Source organism: Anser cygnoides, chromosome 1, assembly GCF_040182565.1.
Source record: "Anser cygnoides isolate HZ-2024a breed goose chromosome 1, Taihu_goose_T2T_genome, whole genome shotgun sequence".
Taxonomy (NCBI): Eukaryota; Metazoa; Chordata; class Aves; order Anseriformes; family Anatidae; genus Anser; species Anser cygnoides.
In genome coordinates, this window is record NC_089873.1 from 56210308 (window position 1) to 56229934 (window position 19627).

The 19627-nt window shown below is 47.3% G+C and overlaps 1 protein-coding gene and 1 long non-coding RNA gene across 5 annotated transcripts; one reads left to right on the forward strand and one right to left on the reverse strand.

Annotated features, from left to right (window-relative positions):
• The first annotated feature begins 652 nt into the window (after nt 1-652).
• Nucleotides 653-18094, forward strand: IL2RB (interleukin 2 receptor subunit beta). 4 transcript variants are annotated; one of them, XM_066996664.1, is made up of 11 exons: nt 653-2921; nt 3292-3363; nt 4164-4261; nt 4589-4715; nt 6354-6459; nt 7666-7774; nt 8750-8898; nt 9309-9480; nt 11156-11252; nt 13005-13089; nt 15107-18094. In XM_066996664.1, the coding sequence occupies exons 3-11, from the start codon at nt 4180-4182 to the stop codon at nt 15932-15934; spliced, it is 1755 nt and encodes a 584-aa protein (XP_066852765.1). In that variant the 5' UTR covers nt 653-2921; nt 3292-3363; nt 4164-4179; the 3' UTR covers nt 15935-18094. The 4 variants fall into 4 exon arrangements, with proteins under 4 accessions (XP_066852765.1, XP_013036469.3, XP_066852754.1 ...); XM_013181015.3 differs by having other exon boundaries at nt 653-3363; XM_066996653.1 differs by having other exon boundaries at nt 3292-4261.
• On the reverse strand, nt 6350-10141 carry LOC106035901 (uncharacterized). The gene is made up of 4 exons (XR_001207011.3): nt 9859-10141; nt 8273-8457; nt 7883-8084; nt 6350-7001 (listed from the first exon to the last, which is right to left on the reverse strand). It is a non-coding gene; the product is annotated as an uncharacterized lncRNA (long non-coding RNA).
• Nucleotides 18095-19627: the final 1533 nt, after the last annotated feature.

Sequence of the window (19627 nt, forward strand, 5' to 3'; positions counted from 1 at the left end):
ACCCAGATTTAGAAAAACATAGCCTTCAGTGAATTGGCTGACCAGATCCATACTTGTTTTCACCTGTAGCATCTGCCCATCTGCACTAGTGACCTGTCACAAGTTAAATTTTACTATTCCACTATTTCAAGTACCATAGTGCACAAACAGCCTCATCTGATTCTTACACATCAAAATGGGAGGGGGGGCTGGGGAAGGGGGCGGGGGGAAGATCAGTGGGATTTTCTTTTCTTGATTAGCTGAGCAATAAAGGGGTGCTTTGTGCTTTCTTTCCCAGAGAGATCGCTCATCTGAAGGAAGGTGCAGATTTCTCCGTCTGAAGGACAAAAGGGAAAAATGATGGTTAATACAAATACTGCATTGCAGCTGCAGAGCTGGCGATACCAAGAAGTTACTCACAGAGCACTTCATTGCTTCGTCGGATGACTTCTGCACCAGAGTAAGTTGTGCTCATTTTAAGAGTTCCTGGGAACTGCGGCCTGTGTCCTGGTGATACATGCCAGGAGCTTCTTGTACCAGGATTTGGAGTAGAAAAGCCCTCGAAACCAAGAAACAGTTTCAGGACAAGACAAGAGAGCAGGTGCCACACACAAAGTTATAATGCAGTACTCCTATCAGTGCTCCTACTGCTACTATCAACAGAGCCTATCCTGTCTCCCACTTTCAGCCCAAGCCCCATGCACAGACCTCTGCAACAAGTCCCCTTCACCCAAACTTCACAGCCCCCGCCAAGAATATATCCATGCCCACGGGGCCCAACAGCTGTCTCCAACACCCTGGGGACATGCAGGGTCATAGGCCATTTCTCTGGGACTGGCAAATATGATCTAAACAGGTGCTGACAGAAATGCTAAGAGAAGCTCAAGGCCTCAGGACCTTGAGACCCATTCCTTGGCCCTCCTTCAACTCATGGCCCATTACAGCTCCACCCTGGTGGGAACTTCCAAGGTGCAACTGGTACGTTGTGATGACCAGGGCAGGTGAACGTATAGCTCATCCTCACCCTTGCTCCTCTTCGACAGGGGCTGGCTCGTCAGATTCCCCATGTTTCCCTCACAGAGAATGGCCGTAACTTGCTGGCTTTCAGATAGCTAGCAAGAACATCCAAACGATGCCTCTGAGACCCCTGGACCATGCCACGCGTGGTGAGGAGAGAGGTGTTGTGCTCCAGGCCTCTGCCTTTCTAAGTGCGTGCTTGATGCTGGGTTGGAACCTGAACTGCAAGGCTCTGCCAGGAATGGCCTTGGCCAGCATTGTACCCTCCTTCAGAATGGCTCCACACATGGTTTCAAATCACTGTTTTTCTTCGACACCCTCTCTTTTTGAGGTCTGATATCTTCTGAAATCCACTTTCTGGGTTGGACTGCCTGTGACTAAAAGCTCATCCTCCTCCCACACCCTTTTTCCACCACATGAAACCAAGATCCCTTAGCTGTTACAGGAGGCCCCATCCTCTTGCTCTTACAGTCCTCAAAAAAGAACAGCCTGGGGCCTGAGATTAGCCCCTTGCAGCTTTTGGTCAACAAGACCTGCTACTGGACCTGAACTTTGGCCTTGAGCTGTGTGCTGCAGGAGAGAAAGGTGAGCAGTGCAGAGCATGGTGACCACAGTGTATATAAAAGGAGATTCGCCTCTTCCTGCCCCACACCAGTGGCCATCTTTGTACAGCCCAGACCAAACAGGAAATGCGAAGTGCTGCTTTTCAGAGCGTTTTGTGTGTATGGAAAAAGAGAGGTGTGTGGGGAGATGTGTGTGTGCAAGCCTGCTTGTGAAATGGGCAACCGGTGGGCTGTGGACTTGAATTTGTGTGGGGGAGGCTGCCTGGGGAGGGGAGGGCAAAGGGTGTGGGGGAAGATGCCTGTCGTGAAAGGATCTTCTAATATCAAAGGTTGCATGGAGAACTGTGAGGGATTATGTCTGTGAAGGTGAGGACACATTGAGCCTCAGAAGAAGGTGGACATATTTTTTGCACCCTTTCCGGCCTGCTGAATGGACAAGCCGTGTAAAGCAGGCACCGGCCTGGCTGAACTAGCCGAGATAGTCAGGTCAGAGGGAAGGGTTCTTTCTTCTGTGGGGCGAGCAGGGTGTTTGGCCGGGTAGGCACGCTGCGGGACAGCTGTCCCTGCGGTGTCACACCATCTGCAAGTGTGAGGGCTGTGCCTCCAGCTTCTCAGCCGCAGCGCTGGCCTCGTTCCACTCAAGCTCTGACCCAGGATGGATCCTCTGAAACTGGGGCACCGGTGGGGAGGCTGGTTTCATTCTGGTGTTGCTTAGGTCAATGACTCGAGCTGTTTTTCACAAAGTGGTCCACAGCATTTCTACGGCGGAATGACTCCTACCCCAGTTTCAAATTGGTCTGTGCATGAGTATAGACCCTGAGAGTGAACCTGCCTGTCTGGGTATCTGAAAGAGGAAGCTATGGGTCTCTCGACAGTGTCTGGAGAGGACAGGTCCTTCTCTCTCTTTTGCTTCCCAGCAATAGTTACAGACTGGTCCCTAGTATATCTGAGCACTGCAAGCTAACACCTGATCCCTCCACCCTTGTTTCTGCACCTATTGCTTTACCAGCAGGAAGTAGGACGTGGTTTGGGGCTTTTTATTCTCGGCCTTGCTAGCCTTTTCGATACTTCAGGGCCTCGTCTCAGTCTGACAAGGCAAGCAAGCAGCAGCTTCCTGTGCAAAGGTGAGAGGGAGAAGACAGAGAGAGGTCGAGCGCAGACAGGAGGAACGGCTCCACAGCAGACCTGCCCCTCTCCTGCCAGAACTGCTGGCCGGGAGCTGGACATGCACTGAGTGAAGATCCCCCCAGCCCCTCTCCCTTTCTCCCCATTCCCCTCCTGGTTTGGCAGCCAGCACCTACATCCATCGCCCCGTCCGTGGGGACCCCTTCGCCTGGAGCGCCGGGTGCCTGGAGCTGGAAGGTAAAGGGGGTGATGCCAGCCCTGTCCCGCACGGGGGTGGCTGATCTGAGAAGTGTCTTGGAAGGAGTTTCGGTCTGACAAACTGATTCTTGCCGTTGGGGAGGGCTGAGCATATATTTATCTCTCTGTCTTTCCACAGTCCTCTCAAATCAAACCCCACATCTCACAACCACGTCGGTGCTTTCTCTCTCTTTCTCTCCCCTTTTCTCTATGAATGCGTTGTCGTCCTGTTTTTCTTCCTCTGAACCTAATCTTTTATCACAACGGGAATCGATATCATGCCTCATGCCAGCACTTTAAAAACCCTCCGCTCCCGCTCCCCCGGCAGTCTTCAGCGGGGTTCAGCGGGTCTCTACTTTGGTCTCCCCAGCTCTGCCTGTGCTGCAGGCTCCCTGAGAGGTGAGGATGGTCCCTTCTCCTGCGGGCAGAGGCAGACCTCGAGGTACGGGTGTCCAGGTGGATGGGGAGAGGGGGAGGCTCGCTTGAGAAGCCCATAAGCCCTGTGTGTGTAGTACAGCACACAGCTGGGTGGGCTTTGTAAGACAAGGAGTTTCTCTGGGTGCCAGAGGGGAATGAGGGATGCTGTAGCTACCTAATTGCAAAGCGTGAGTTTTCTGCTATACCTGAAAGCATATGTCCATCCAAGGCAGTGCGGGGTCTACTTGGCAAGGATGGTGCGTGATTTGTGCATTACTTTAATATTTCATGATATGGTAAAGCTTTCCCTTTCCAGAACTTGGTAAACTTCCCCCTAATTTTATCTTTTTCCCCAGTCCCAAACAAGCCATTCAAAATCTACCTCCTAAACTGACTTTTCTGTTAGTTGAAGCCAGAGAGCCCTCTTACGCAGCAAGCACCTAGTGATTTCAGCCCTATGGCTTACCAAAAAAAGCAGCTCTTCGCAACGCCAGCCGCGTGCAACCACGATAGCACTCTCTACCTGAGTCAGCAAGCAACCTGAAACAATACACGCGGAGGGCTGTGCACTCGCACACATTTCTAGAAGACATTACCTCTGCAAACAGCCTGTCTGTGTTGCACTGTGGATGGTTTCAGTGCTGAGCAAAGCACCCCGAGGCAGGAGAGCAATGAGGTGCTGAGGGAAAGGCAGAGGAGAAGGAATATGAGTTTCTGAGCCTGGAAGATTGACACCAGTTTTGACAGCGGATACCTTGTATGGGATGACAACTTCTTAACTTCCATTGCTGAGCTGTGTTGCAGTGGGGGTCTTCTCTCTTTCAGTGTGTCCCCAGTACAGATGAATCCCTCCTTGCTGCTCCTGTGCCACCTCTGGCTGCTCAGCCTCACGCCTCTCTTGCTGGCATCAGTCTCTACGCAAGGTAAGAAGTGATGCTCTTCACCTGGATGAGCAGGGGGATGTCAGATGGAGTGCCTGGGCTGTGGTGTGTTGTTGTGCAATGACCGTGTTGTAACATACAACTGGAGGAGGCTGCAATAATTAAAGATCTTTTACAAGCACACCAACCTCCAAGGACATAGAGCAGTTGAAGAAGTGAGCGGTTCTGCCTTTCTTACTTGGAGACAGCTATCCAGCTGAGGACTCTGTCTGTAGTTTGGGATGGGGCAGAATTGTCTGGGGTGATTGTTAATGTCTAAAGTTATTGCTAATTCAGCCATGTTGCTGTCCATCTCTTCTCTGCTGGCAGGCACCTCCAGTCTCGCTTGTTGGTATGACTCGCGGGCAGCAATCTTTTGTGACTGGACCTCAGGCAGGGACCTTGCCGATGCGCCGTGCCAGCTGGAGATTTCATCAAAGCTACCATTTTTTACCAGGTGGGTGACCAGAAAGGCTGAGGAAAGATGATACTTTGAATGAAAAGTGTCCTGGAAAATTTAGCACTTAACATCAGTGTAGGATCCCCCTTCCTGGGCCAGGTGTAGTGGAATCACACAGCCAAGGGCTTTGCCTTTGAAGTCTGTCTGACCCCAGGTGGACTGAGATACACCATCGATACAGAGATGCTGGCCACAGCTCAGTGTTTGCCATCCAAGGGCCCCAAACTGCCTAGAACTGCTTATCTTTCAACTCTGTAGCGTTGTCTGTGCTTCATTTTCCAAAGATCCTTCTTCCCTGGTAGCTACCCTCCGGACTGAAGGGTATTTTCAACTCAAAAGGAGGGTGTGTAGAGATAGGGACAGAGGGAGGTGGGATTGAAGTTATACAGGGGCCATCTGCCCATTGCCAAGGGGACTGGACGTAACAGGAAAGTCGCACACTGAGCGACAGTACGTGAAGGAATATATCGTTCCCTTTACCGTAGCCCACCCTGGCCCTTTCACCTCTCCCACTCTGTGATGTTTTCCCCTCCCAAGTATCTCCCAGAGGAGCAGTAGGCGTGTGGCCAGAACTACAGTGGATGCTGGCTGATTCTCTGTGGTCTCCATGTGTGACATCTTGAGTCAAGAGTTACTGGTCTACACAGGGCGTCCCCAGGTGCCTGGTGTAAGAAGAGGCCCAGCGTGGTTCTGGCAGTGGGTGGGTTGCTCCTGACGATCAGCAGAGACATCTCCAATGGGGTGAGATTGGCAGATGTGCTCTGGGGTCTGCTACATGGACCAATGACAGCCAAACATTTCTTTGCCCTATGGGATTGAGTCAAAAAGGTTGGATCTGGAATTTGGGCCAGGTCTGTAACTGTGCCATTGGCTGACCAGGGCTCTAGGACACCTAGGGTTTGTGTGTCCAGTTTATTTTGCTTCCCATTGAAGTAAACTGCTCAATGGGAGAACAAATTTTCTCAGTCCCCCCAGAACTCTTTCAACTGTCCCCCAAAGAGGGCAGGGTTACAGCCGTCTCCTCTAGGAAAGCCTGAGGCAAAGACACCAGCAAGTCTGGTCTAATCCTGTGGCTGGAGTGGCCAGCCCAATCTGCTGTCCCCTCAGCTGCAACCACACGGACGCTCTCCTACCCTGCCACCTCCTGTGCGGTGTCTCAGCTTAGGCTGTCCAGCCACACTTGTCAGAGCGGAAGAGGGGTCATGGCACAGCACTGCCAAGTGTGGGGTACGGTCCTGGCTGGCTGGGATGTGACCTGGTTCAAGAGATACAACTCACCTGGCAACTGCAATGCTACAGGGCTGTCAGTGGCTTGAAAGAGATGTGTAAAACCCTAGAAACAGGCATCTGTCTCCCATATCAACAGGAAGCAGAGGAGGTAGCCAGAGGTTTGGAAACCTTCTATCATCTCTGGCATTGAAAAGCTGGGATGCATTAACTCTCCGTGTGCCAGCACATAAAACTTGTCTGAGTGATGTAGTAGGGAGGGAAAGTGGGATTACATCCTAGCTGTAACCTGCTCAGCAAGTAAGGTAGGATACAATGTGCTTTGAAAGGCCTTTAGTGTTGGATAAAATCTGACTACTTATAAAACAGACTTCCCAGCTCACTGGTGTTCTCCTGCTTAAAATCCAGGTCAATTTTCTTACCCGAAAAATTCAAGGAACATTGTGAATTACCTAAGGCAGAACACACAACAGAACTGAGGAGATGCATCAAGACCTTCAGCAAAAACAGTAACGTGAGTAATTCATCTAGGATGTCCTGGCTAATGACAAGGTTGGGTTCTCAATTTGAGGCAAATAAAGATCATGACACCCAAGAGTGCTATAAAAAGCCCAGACCTAATCCTTGACTCCACTCCTGGGCTTGGACTTGTTGCATGTTGCCCTGCATGGGGACTGGCTTCATTTTGAGTGGGGCCGTGCTGTCCTGACACATGCAGAAGAGGTGCAGGACAGACGGATCATATGCGGTGTCCCCCATCACCGTTATCCGAGTTTGGCCCTAATCCCTTCCTCTGTGGAAGAATGGCCACGATCATCATCTCTGAGGTCACCTCTGGACCTCAATTTTCCTTGAAGAGGTCATTACCATTTTCCAAATTATTAATTACTGAGGAACCTGGTTAATCGCGTCAAATGCAAGATGCAAAAGTAGCACATCAGTGAAGCCAATGGTGATGCAAATCCCCTACTTATTATTCTTTATTTAAATCAATCCTTTTTTTTTTCAGGCTTATTGGGTACTTCCCTCAGTCATATTCAGAAATTGCTGTAGTTCCTGTATTTTCAGGGGGAAAAAAGAAAAAGAAAAAAGCTAATTCTCCTTATTGGGATAGTCACAACCAGTTCTAACAACAGCCAAGTTTTCTTACTTTCACATATTATGTGCAAAGACAAATTGCAGGATTCATAAACAGATTTAAAAACTATTCTGTCAAAATCCTTTCTTTCTAATCAAGCTAATCGATCTATTTCTTATCTAATATTTTGTGATGTACATGGCCCTTTAGTATCATTGTGGAACCATGTTATATCAACTCATTGTAACTCCATGGCATTTCACGAGTAATATTTAATCTCAATATTATCTCAACCTTACAAATGAACATGAAATATTTTAGTCAAAATATTTTGTCTCGATAAATGTCACTCGCTGAAAGTACCATCTTTCCTGCTTAATCAGCACATGCAGTAATTCTGTTAAAATAGCATACCAAAATATTTTGTGCCCTGCTTTTCAGTGAACAAAAAAAAATCGAACCACATCAAGCATAAATCTTTGCTTCTTCTACTCACCACTGAGGCTTATGCCTTTCAACCACAAGTGTCATCCATATTTATTGTCAGGTATTCCTAAACCACTTTATGTGCAGGCAATACTTAGAAATATGAATGGTTATTGATGAGGCTTCAGCGTCACTAATGGTAAATTTTCCTTGCAGTCTCAAATCTTTACTACTGCAGACCGTCTTAACATGTCTGTACATTGCCGGATTGGAGAGAATGGGTCTACACCTGCACGATTGGAAGACTTCAGTCCACTTGCAAACAGTGAGTTCTCTTCCATCTTGCAGTCTCTGAAGCTTCTCCACAAGGTGACACCCAGTTTCTTCTCCCCATCCTCAACCATGAAACACCCATAGCAGATTTTAGTCTTACCTCTTTTTGTTGTCCCCTGCTACAACTAGCACAGACGGGCCACGTTGACTCCTGCGCCATGCACCTTTAATGTGCAGTGTCATGCCAGCCACTTCCTATGCTGTCCTGTATCTGGGACACAGCTGAGTGACAGTGCTTTCTCCTAGGAGTTCAGGCTCCAAGCAGGCTACGTCAGCTCAGCTGACCTTCTGAAAAATATGTGCTGCAGGAAGAAGAAAAGTCTTGCTGCTCCATCCCTCCTACGAGCTACGTGGTTCCCCCCTCCTTTAAGCCAGCTTTGGCAAGCAATAGCCTGCTGAATTGATTCAACTCACTAATCCAGCTGAAAAAAAAAATATATATATATATATATATATATCTGCTTGGGTTATTCTTCCACTGGATGTTTACCTGGCTTCAGGAGCAATCCAATGCAGCTGCTGGAATGTGAGGCATAAGGGTTGAGAAGGTTCACCCCAGGCAGTCTATGTAACTCCAGCCCCTGTGGCTGTAGCTCTCTGAAAGTGCAGCTGGAAAGAAGCTGTCACCCAAACCATGATCCTTTCCTGTCCATACAATTGCCTCGTGGATCACCCCTACAAGATAAGATGCATGGCCATGTGGGATTGCACTTACTGCTGTGGCCGCTCTCACTGGAGGCTCACCAGACAAGCTGCCTTTAATGCAGTCCCAGGCCTTTTGTCACCAGTGACAGCGGGTAGGAAGGAGGCACAGAGAGGGGGAACTCTCTAAGCATCTCACTTGGCCATGGATGGCTGGAGTCTGTGAGCTCAGCCGAAGCCCCAACCCTACTGACACGTGTTTTTCCAGTGGAGCCTTGTTACGGACAGTGCGTTGGTGCCATTCCTGCTCTTTGTCTCTTTCCAGTAAAACTGAGACCTCCAGGAAATCTTCAACTGGTTAGCAAAGCTAAAAACAGCTACAACTTATCATGGAGCCTGAATATTTCCTCTCACTACTTGGATGGGGAGCGGCAATACCAAGTGCGGTACAGAACCACAAGTCAGTCCTGGGAGGTGAGTACGGAGCGGGGACACTGGGACGTGTCACTATTCGAATCCTGGTCTTCCTTACAGAATTCTCCCCTCAGAATGAAAAAAGTTTTAGTGAATCTGGAGAGGGAATTACTTCCTCACCCCTTTTTGTCTGCATAACCTGCTGCCAGCGTTTGGTGATGACATGGAGGCAGACGAGAACCCTATTTTATTTAGTGCTGTCACAAAAGAAATCTAGATAGCTCCAGGGTAGACCTGAAAAGGATGAGAAGTACAAAATGAAGAAGATTTATCCTCCAGTGTGACAAAACAATGCACAAAATGGAGGGATCTGAGACAGGTCCTCTCAGAGGGCCTGGGAAAGGATTGATATATGATGCTGTGAGCCACGGCAGGATGTTGATGATGCTCTATTTTTGCCCTTCTTCCAGAAAGCCAAGACCCTCTGCATTAAGCAGGACCAGATGTGGGTGGTATTTGAGGGACTGTCCCCCAACTTGAAATATGAGGCAGCTGTCCGTGCAAAGCCAAGTAACTCAAGTACCTACAAAGGCGTGTGGAGTGACTGGAGCAAGACAATACTGTGGAAGACAGACGCTGACGGTAAGGATCAGAGTCAATCAGTCTGACACGGAGGGAAAAGAGGGAACTCAGAGAAAACAAAGCAGAAGGACCAAAGCAGGCTGGGAAGCTGGAGGAAGATGGGTAGGGAGGATTGTGTTAACTGAAGAGCAATAAAAAAAAAAAAAAGAAACAATCTGTCCCTCCTAATCTGTTAGGTCAGGCTGGCTCAACAGGGCTTAAGGACAAAGAACCCCTGGCTCCAATGGAGTAAAGAGCAGCAGCCCCTCTGACTTTCAGAGGCCAGGCAAAATCCACAAGGTGTAAATCAGGACCAGTTCAGTGGAGCCATTGATCAGTGAAATGCAATGAAACCAGAGCCTAGGAAGGAAAGTCTTGGGGAGAATGAAAGAGACTTACATGTGTGTAAGTCACTTCCAAAAAGCACTGATGATATATGCACCAGTCGTTACCATGAGCCACGGCATGGAGGGCACCTGCATCCTTGAAATATAGTGACCTGAGCGAGTCTTTTCTGTGAATTACGGGCTGTGCGCTCCGTCACATCTTTTCCAGAACATAAGTAGCTAGAGGTTATTCCCCTTGCATCACCCCCACTCTGCCCCTGCCCGGTCCCTCCCTGTTGTGCCCAGCACTGGTATAAACAGAGGAGCTATGTTTAGAAAGGGCACTGTGTTGCTGTGGCGATCAAATTCTGACAGTGCGTGATGTCAATGAACAGGATACAGCCGCAGCCGGTTGTCACAGCAACCAAGACCCAAAGATAACCAGGGTACCAGAGGCAGAGGAGACAAAGTGATCTTGGTAGCATCCCAAGGACAGGCAAAGACAGGACTCTCTACAACTATCTCATTTATCTCTTTCTGCTCCCTTACCACTACTCCAAACGAGCCCTGCAGGCCCAGACGAAGGGGCACTACGGATGAAGGGAAATGGGGGTGGCAGGCAGAGGAGACAGGCACCAGAACAGCAAGACCAAGCAAAGGTGCCCTGGGGAGATGTGTGTAAGAGACAGATTAACAAAGTTTAAGATGGTTCCAGAAAAGCTTGAGGAGAGCTGGCAGAGCTTTCAATGAGGAAATTCAGTCTCTTTCTCCTAACTCTACAATCCAGGTACCAAAACCACCATGTGGCAGAAAGCTGTAAACCTCCCTAGCCTCCTAAAATTTTCCTCCACCTGTCCAAATAAAGAGGCTAGTCCCTCGACCCCTAACCTTCTCCATCCTTGGCCCTGCTGCCCTCTAACCCAGTCCCATGAACCCCATGACTCTACCTCCCCACTGACTTACAATGCTGTTCCAATTCCCCAAGCCCAGTTAAGCTGATTTTAGGACTCCCTTTCTTTTGCAATGAGGCAGGATGCTGGACGCTTCTACCAGTACAATGTGGCACCTCATCTGTGGTAAACCCTAGCTGTGTTGCTGTTAGGGACAGGGAATTACAGCTGTTTAGCAAGAATTATCTATTAAACCATGCCAAGAAGACTCAAACTCATTTCAGTTCAAAGGCATCCTACACAACAGAGATTAACTCCTTTATCTGACCTGTGTATTATATTATATTAATTATATTATTATAATTAACAGCATATTATAATAACATGATCAGTTTGAACAGACATGGAAAAGTTGAAGATCCTACCTCCAAAATCCTGGCTAATTTTTTATAGCAACTCCCTCTCTCTCTCATCTTGCAGAAACAACCCGGCCGGTTCTGCCAGCTCTTATAGTGAGCACATGCATCTTCGTGATCCTTGGGACTGCCTTCCTTATTAACTTACGGACCCTGAAATGGTAAATGAGTGTCAAGTTTTCCTCTTTGTTGCTCTCCTGTATATTGTGTGTCTTCTCATAACCTGGTTTATTTTGTATTTGGCATTACAGAGCATACAGAGGGACTCAAATATACAGTTCATAACCCAAGCTTTCAAGGCTGACATTTGTCTGAGTAGATATATAGCCACCCAAGATGATGTTGTGTTAACACTGTCATCATATTGTGCCATACTCCTGAGACCCAGTGCCACGGTCTGGCTGGCTTCAAAACAGATGCCTTGGTACTTCTTTTGCCCATGGGTTACAGCGGTTTTCCCTGGCAGGGATGCACCAAAATCACCTCTCAAAAAATAGGTTACTGAGCTGGGCACTCTCTCAGAAGAGAGGACAAAGGAAGCCTAAGTACCATGACCTTCTTAAATACTCCAGAAAGAGCTCAGTGAGGATGAGTAGTATTTGATCTGCAGGCAAACTCCTGAGTGAGGAATACAGTTCTTCTCCTAAAGTGTCTCATCACATGCTGGTAAACATCTATGTGATGCTTTAAAGATCTCTTCTTTTTGCCAGCATACACAGCTTCTAGTCAGGACTGAAAGTGTCTCACAAGGTTACCCAGTGCAGTAATCCAGAGAGCGACCTGTCAGCATGGTGAGGTTAGAAATGGCTTCAGATTTTCTCATCTCAGGACAGGGATGGAGAAGCAGGTCACTGGTGTTGGTGGCAGAAATGTTCTCAGGGAAGAAGGCAGCAGAGGCTGGGATGGCTTCTTTGGAAGGAAAGAAGGAGAAGCATATTAACAGAAGGTGGATACTGAGAAAGTCACTGTTTTACCTTGAGTCATAACACAAAGGTGAGGAAGTGCTAGCTATATGGCAAACCAAGAGATAAAAAGGCCTCCATTCTCCACAGAGTGTAGTTAACCTGTGAGATTGGATGGAGGATAATGCTGAGGTAAGATGCAAGGAAGGATTAGACATGCACGAATAAAAATAGCATCTGCAGTGATGTAAAATAGTTTATATGCAAGAACTAGCAAATTCTTATGCTTCAGAGAGTACATTGATTGCCTCCAGAGGTCAGGAGGGTCTCTCCTCAGAGCATCCCACAGCAAAGCTTCTGCAAAGAGCTGACGGGATCAACCGACCTCTCTGAGGGACTGAGGAGCAGATGAGATCACTTCATGCTGCCTCAGGATGACAACACACTGGTTCCAGTAAAGCGGAGGTCACTGGGCTGGTGCTTGACATGCTCAGATAGGTTTGCATGTCCAGTAAGTACTAGCTGTACCGCAGAGTATCCTGCTAACAGGAGAGATGGTGGTGACACAGTTTTGCCAGTGATGGTCCTGCTCACACCATGGGGTCCTCTGAGTCTTTGTGGGGGCAGCAAAACCAAGAGGGGGCAGTTCGCAGCAGCTGGACCTTGGAAACAAGGGAGAGCTGCCCAGACCTATCATCGAGCAGGGGGAAATGGAGCAGCTAAGGTGACCACCAAGTTAGGGAAGGCTGTGAACTGTTGGTTGTTCTTCCCCAGGAAAAAGGCTGAGAGGAGTGTATTTTCCAAAATCAGGTTTATCTGGCTCATCTCTATCTCTCATCTCTTAGCCACTGCATTTCAGGCCACTCAAGAGCAAGGAGGGTCCTCAGGCTTGTTTTTACTTTACCTTTCCCCTGCTACCATGAGCTGTGATGCTCTCTCTTATTCCCATCACAGTCTGAGAGAGGTCAGGATCAGGCCCTGTTTCATTTCTCAATCTCCTCTCTTCTCAAGGTTTAAGAAGATTCTGAAGATTCACATCCCAGACCCCGAGAAATTCTTTCCCCCACTCGTCTCTGTTCACGGAGGTGACATTCAGGTATGGGGCTGGGGACGGATTCAAGTGGTTATTAGGGAGAAATGAGGGAAAGGAGGGTCTAGCTGTACATGCCTGGGGCAGACACCAGGTCCTCAGACCTACATGTGCGCATGCAACTCATGTGCCTGTAGCACCAGCTGCTGGGTTCTCTGCTCAAGTTTTATTTTTTGACCTAAAACCTGACACTCGGCTGATACATTCTAATTTCAGAACCGAGAAACGGCAAACCACGCAAACCTCAGCAAACTACTCCCCTGACAGGAGAACTTGAGAGAATGAAAAGGACCTGTGGGAGGGACCTTGGCCTCTCAGATCCCCTTCCACCCTGCTTCTGTCCCTCCCCACCTTCCCTAGACTGCCCAGATTTCCTGCTGTGGTCCCCTTCTGGCTGTGAGCCCTACCTCCTCTCCTATTGCTAATTACTATCACTTTGGGTGACACTTAGCTATTTTCTGTGTTCTTCTTTCTTTTTCCCTTCCTTCTCCACCCCCTCTTTCTCCCTTCCCCAGTCTCTCTTTGAGTATGGGCAGCTGCAAGAAGACAATTACCATTCTGTGCAGTATTAAAGGGAGCGTCAGATGCAAGACGTGGGAGGTGATCCCAAGGGACATTTTGCTTCAAGAAGGGTGGAGACAAGCTGCAGAGAGTCCAGAGGACAGCAAAGCTTTGGAAAAACCTTAGTGCAAAAAGCCTTTGAAAGCTAAACCTACGGGGGAAGAGTGTGGGGGAGGGAGGTGCAGCGGGCACTGGAGACACTTTCCTAGTGTAAAAAGAACTACAAAAAATGCTTTACTGGCCATAAATGAAATTAAGTTGGATATTATCAAAACCAGTGTATTTTTAAGGATAATGACATGCTGCAGGCTGTAACTTGCAGTGAGTGTGGAAATTCAGGCATGAGGGGCTTGGAAGAGCAGAAAGCTGCATGCAGTCATGTAGGTGTATCAGACACTGGTTCAGCAGCTAGGAATAGATTGCATGAGACCCACCTTTTTCCTTTTCTTCTTCCTTTTCTTTTTCTTTTTCTTTTTCTTTTTCTTTTTCTTTTTCTTTTTCTTTTTCTTTTTCTTTTTCTTTTTCTTTTTCTTTTTCTTTTTCTTTTTCTTTTTCTTTTTCTTTTTCTTTTTCTTTTTCTTTTTCTTTTTCTTTTTCTTTTTCTTTTTCTTTTCTTTTCCTTTTCCTTTTCCTTTTCCTTTTCCTTTTCCTTTTCCTTTTCCTTTCCTTTTCCTTTTCCTTTTCCTTTTCCTTTTCCTTTTCCTTTTCCTTTTCCTTTTCCTTTTCCTCTTTTCCTTTTCCTCTTTTCCTTTTCCTTTTCCTTTTCCTTTTCCTCTTTTCCTTTTCCTTTTCCTTTTCCTTTTCCTTTTCCTTTTCCTTTTCTTTTTCCTTTTCCTTTTCCTTTTCCTTTTCCTTTTCCTTTTCCTCTTTTCCTTCCCCCTTTCCCTTTCCCTTTCGCTTTCCCTTTCCCTTTCCCTTTCCCTTTCCCTTTCCCTTTCCCTTTCCCTTTCCCTTTCCCTTTCCCTTTCCCTTTTCCTTTTCCTTTTCCTTTTCTTTTTCCTTTCCTCTCTTCCTCTTCCTCTTCCTCTTCCACTTCCTCTTCCTCTTCCTTTTTTTTCTTTTTCTTTTTCTTTTTCTTTTTCTTTTTCTTTTTCTTTTTCTTTTTCTTTTTCTTTTTTCTTTTTCTTTTTCTTTTTCTTTTTCTTTTTCTTTTTCTTTTTCTTTTTCTTTTTCTTCCTTTCACTTCAATCCTCCATCCTCCGTTCCCCACTCAAAAATCTCATAACACAGGTTTGCAATATCTGCGCTTGATTTTAAAGTGACAGAAAGATATACTCCCTCTGAAACCCTGCAGATGAGACATCATGGATATGAATTTCCCTCCCACAACTCCAGCAACTCTTGCTTGACCAGAGAAATGGCCACTTAATTGGTGTGGGTGCTCAAGGGGGGAGGCCTTTTGTTCCTCACCGTGCTATACTTTGACCATAACAGTCTCTCTCCTGTGTTTTTTCCCCATCAGAAATGGCTCTCCTCCCCATTCTCCTCATCTTCGTACTGCGTGAACAGCATAACCCCAGAAATTTCTGTGCTGGAGGTGATGCAGAAGAATGACCAGGAATCCCAGCTTCTGCTTTCCAAGGGACCCCTGACTCCTGATCCTCCCTCAGAAACCAGTGGGCATTCTGTGTCCAGCTGCTTCACCAACCAAGGCTACTTCTTCTTCCACCTTCCCAACTCCTTTGAGATCGAGCCCTGTCAGGTCTACTTCACGTACGAGCCTTTCACCCAGGAGAGCAGTGGCAGTGAGGACAGCGAGTCTTACCATGCTCTCCCCTCCCCAGACCTCTGCACACTGGCAGAGGACATGCCCATGTTGTCCCACAACTTCCTTCACTGTTTCAAGGGGATACAGGGCTTCCAAAATGGTTCCTTTGTGACAGAGACACAAGGTGAAGCCCAGCGGCCTGTGGCTATTTCAGGGGCTTTCCCATCAAGCGAAAGCAACCCACCGACACCAGTTCTGAGGCAGGATGAGAAAGTGATTGACAAAGTTCCTTTACAACCTGCTGAGGCTCTGTGCCAGCTGGACAAAGACTTTCCTGACCCACCAGGCCAGCATGACAGCAACACCGCCAGCGTTATGGAGGGGAGTGCGAAGGCAGGCCTTCCGACTGATCCCACCGCTCCAGCAGCACACGTTACCCCTTCCCTTTCTCAACCTACATCTGTAAGGCAAGCACACGATGAGAATCCCTGCAGAACTGCCTTCCCCAGCCAGATCCCAAACACTGGTGCCTATCTTTCTCTGAGGGACCTCCAAAGCCAATACAACCATTGCTCTGTCTAGGATCTGCCTGGGGGAAATCTACAGGTGGGAAAGGCCTTCTCGGCAACGAAGACTAAGTGGACATTTTTTCTATTCAGAGCATGAATGTAGCTTTCAGTATCAAACCCATTAGAACTGTTCTTTAATGAGGCTGAAGAACAAAGTTACTCAAGAGGGATGCAAAACCAGAAAAGGAATAGGCCGGACAAGGCGTAAATTCATGGATAACTACCATGGTATCACTAGTCCCAAGGATAAAACATCAGTGAAACAGACCACTGCAAATGAGAGGACATTTTGCATGGAAAACCGGGCTAGTGATTAGTAAAGCAATGCATGGAGAATAATAAAGGTACATTAAAGCTTTTAAGTGGCTACCACCTAATAGAGACAAAGAAACGGGATTCGTAGGCATACAGAACAACAAGGACTCACCATCATCACTGAATCTGTTTCTCTGCTATTACTGTATCTGGTAGCATAGAAGCCCTTTCCCACACTGCTGAGGTGCCATCCCAAATCTCACTAGCATTTTTTTTTCCTCCCCAGCTCCCTGTAAGAGGCTGTGCTGGCACTTCAATGCTCTGCATCTTGGTGTGATAACAGCACCCAGCTTTGAGGCTGAGCAGCCACATATTCCATTTGCCTTGTTCCAGCCTACAAATGTCTCAAGGGAGGGAGAAATGCCCAAAGAGGTGGATATGGGATTTCGTTCAGGCCAGTGAGTGCTGAGGCTGATGACAAAATGAAGACATCTCCTGCCTGACCAAGGGTGGTTTTTTTTGTTTTTTTTTTTTCTGAATGTCCCCATTTTGGGTTTTAATCAGAGTACATTCTGAACTGCTTAGACCAGCTTTAGACTCAGATCTCTAAGGTTAGCTCAGAGCCAGAACTGTGTCAGCTGTCTAAGCAGTGCCGTGTAAAAAGAAATCCCCATTATTGGGTTAAAAATACTGGGGAAATCCCCTTCTCCCCCCCCTCCCCCCCACTTTTCCCCCTAGGTCTGATGATGGCAGTAAAAAGAATGCACACAATTTCCCATTCTTGCTGCAATATTTTTCATGAAATCGAAAGCCTCTCTGCCCTGTTGGCAAAATACAGTTATTTGACTGTGATAAGCTGATTGCAGAATAGTTCATCCCACATCCTGTATTAGTGGAAAACATTGCAATGGTGCTGCCTATTCCTTCCATTGCTCAAGGGAAACCATTGCCTATTTAGCGGCAAAGATGTGGTAAATGAGCCCAGAAAAGTAACTCAGAAATCAGCACCTTTGCTGAAAAGAAAACCTCAATCCACTCACAAAAAAATAAGGATTGAAAAGACTACTTTTTTTTTCTTCTTCTTCTGCATTTGCTGACCTATGTTCAGAAACAGCAAAACACCACAGAAGAAAAGTAGTAAGACAAAGCAAGGCGTGCTGTTCTGCTTCCATCCATTCCTGCGTTCAACATCTGTACAGTCCGTCTGTTCTCTCGCTATATTTCTGGACTATTCGGAAGTGGGAAAATACCAATCCTGTGCTAAAGATCTTTCTTCTAAGAGTTTTTACATCAAAAAATTTCAAGGATATCAAACTTGTTGGTACTTTTGGCATTTCTCTGAGTATCACCCGGAGCTAATTCTTCCCTACCTCTACCTGTAGAAACATGGATCTTCTGCTTTGTCCCAGTCCCACACTGTTACCTGACCTTGCATTGTGCAGCTTGAATGTCATTAGAAATCTCAGCTATGGGAGCACCCACTGCTTTGGATTTCACCTCAGAAGAGTTGCTCAAAGTACTTGAGCTTGCCTGCAGCTGAGAGAGCTGGGGCAGCTATAACCCTCTTCTCATCCGCTTCTTCACCTGCCTCAAGACATGAACTGCTCCATTGTCTTCAGAAGACAGCAGGCAAAGAAAGCCCCACAGCATCCCAGATAAGCAAGTACAAGGCTTGCCCAGATATTTGCTGTGCTTTGAGACTCTTTGCAGATGAACTTCAAAAAGAGACAATGAATCCCTTGCCCTGATGGGCAAATTGCTATTTTACATAGGCCATGGATCCTAGTTGCACTGATGGCTCTCCTGTCCCTATGTAGATCTCCATAAGCTTCTCAATTATTCTTGCTGCTAAGATGAATACGAATAAAAATAAAAACACCCCTTTTTCCTCTTGGAAAATAAAAGAAATACTACGGAATCTATGGTGTTTTATTGTCCTTTGGGGTGGGGGGAAAGGATCAACAGCTTTTCTAAACAGAGGACTAGGCAAAGCTTTGTTGGGACCAATAGACCTTTCGTCCCCTTCCGACTCCCTTCCCCAAGGCACTCAGGCACCTAAAAGAGGGGGTAGCTCACTTCCAAGGCTGTCAAGTGCCAGGAAGCAGCCCAGGGCAGCCAGAGCACTGTGTAGGCAGGTGGTATTGAGGCCAGGGCACAGAAAGGGGCTGTTTGTAAAAAGGTTTGTCTGGACAACTCAACAGTGAGTATACCATCAGAAGCCCTTTGTGGTGACACATACCCCACCGACTTCAGCAGGTTTGGGGTCAGCTCCAAAATTCAGGCAAGGAGGACTAAGCTCAAACTGAGTTTTCAGGGGGAGATGGTTGGTAGATCCACCGCACAGATGGCTGGGCGCTTACACAGCCATGTCCATGTTTAAGAAAGGAGGAAAGATGTGTTAGCTACAATAAGCACAGCAGGCTTGGGGGAGGGGGGGAGAAGATGGTCTAAAGAGGTGAATCCTTCAGCTACTGCCATGAGAAGAAGACAATTTTGCAGAGATGTGCCGCAGAAATGTCTTTACCATGTTCCGCTCTGCCTGATCCCCAGAAAACAGAATTGGAAGTGATCCTGCCGCAGGCCCCTGAGGACCATCCTGCTGTCTGGGTATTTTTCCCCCCTGTGAAAATGCTGACAGCTTTCGAAGTGGCAAGCTGTTAGCACTGCATTAGCAGCCCCACAGGGTGTGAATGTGTGACACACAGCGGCAGGAAGTGCTCAACATAAGATGTGGTGATAACCGGACCTTTCTTCCAGGAAGACAAGGTCATGTGGTCTCGTATGTGAGTAACCCAGGTTATGAATACCCAAGGTATAACACTCCGCGATATGGGGCCCTTTCTCTGCTGGGCACCCCAGGGCTCTTCAGAAATGTCACAAAAGGGAGTGTTCCCCTCCACGGCTGATGTGAACACGGTGCTGAGATAAACCACAGAGAGACGACAGTGTCCAGCAGTACCAGAGTCATACCGAAGCTAAACTTGAGTGCTGTGTGGAAGATATTTGAGCTAACCACCCCATACACGAGTCCTCTCCTTATCTTAAGCTGTAGACAGCAAATATAGCTGTCACATATCTCATCTGCCTCTTTCCAAGATGCCTCGTTTACAAATACGCAACATCATCCTCCACCCCTTCCCACCTTCCTTCTTTTCACCATGGGAAATAAAAAGCGTATTTGCAGTAAAGGAATTCCTCTGAAGTCAGATCTGATCAAGATTTTGGGTCCTTGGTTGATTCAAAAAGCTGCGGTGATAGATGTGGTATGCTTGCTTAGACAGATCAGATTGAAATAATATATATTGTGTTCTGCTGAAAACACCAGAGAAGGAACTTGCCTTTTTCCAGTAAAGATGGATACAAAAAGGTAAGATCTCTGGGAAATACCCTCAGCTGGGTTCTGACCCACCGCGGCAAGCCCTCATAGTGTAAGTTCAGGAAAGCCATACAG

What these genes read in the sequence shown, in the direction of transcription:
- IL2RB (XM_013181015.3), top strand. Translation starts at nt 3,200, where the DNA reads ATGCCTCATGCCAGCACTTTAAAAACCCTCCGCTCCCGCTCCCCCGGC. An exon ending in CCTTCAGCAAAAACAGTAAC is followed by an intron (nt 6,460 to 7,665) that starts GTGAGTAATTCA and finishes TTTTCCTTGCAG; the next exon opens with TCTCAAATCTTTACTACTGC. An exon ending in TTCACGGAGGTGACATTCAG is followed by an intron (nt 13,090 to 15,106) that starts GTATGGGGCTGG and finishes TTTCCCCATCAG; the next exon opens with AAATGGCTCTCCTCCCCATT.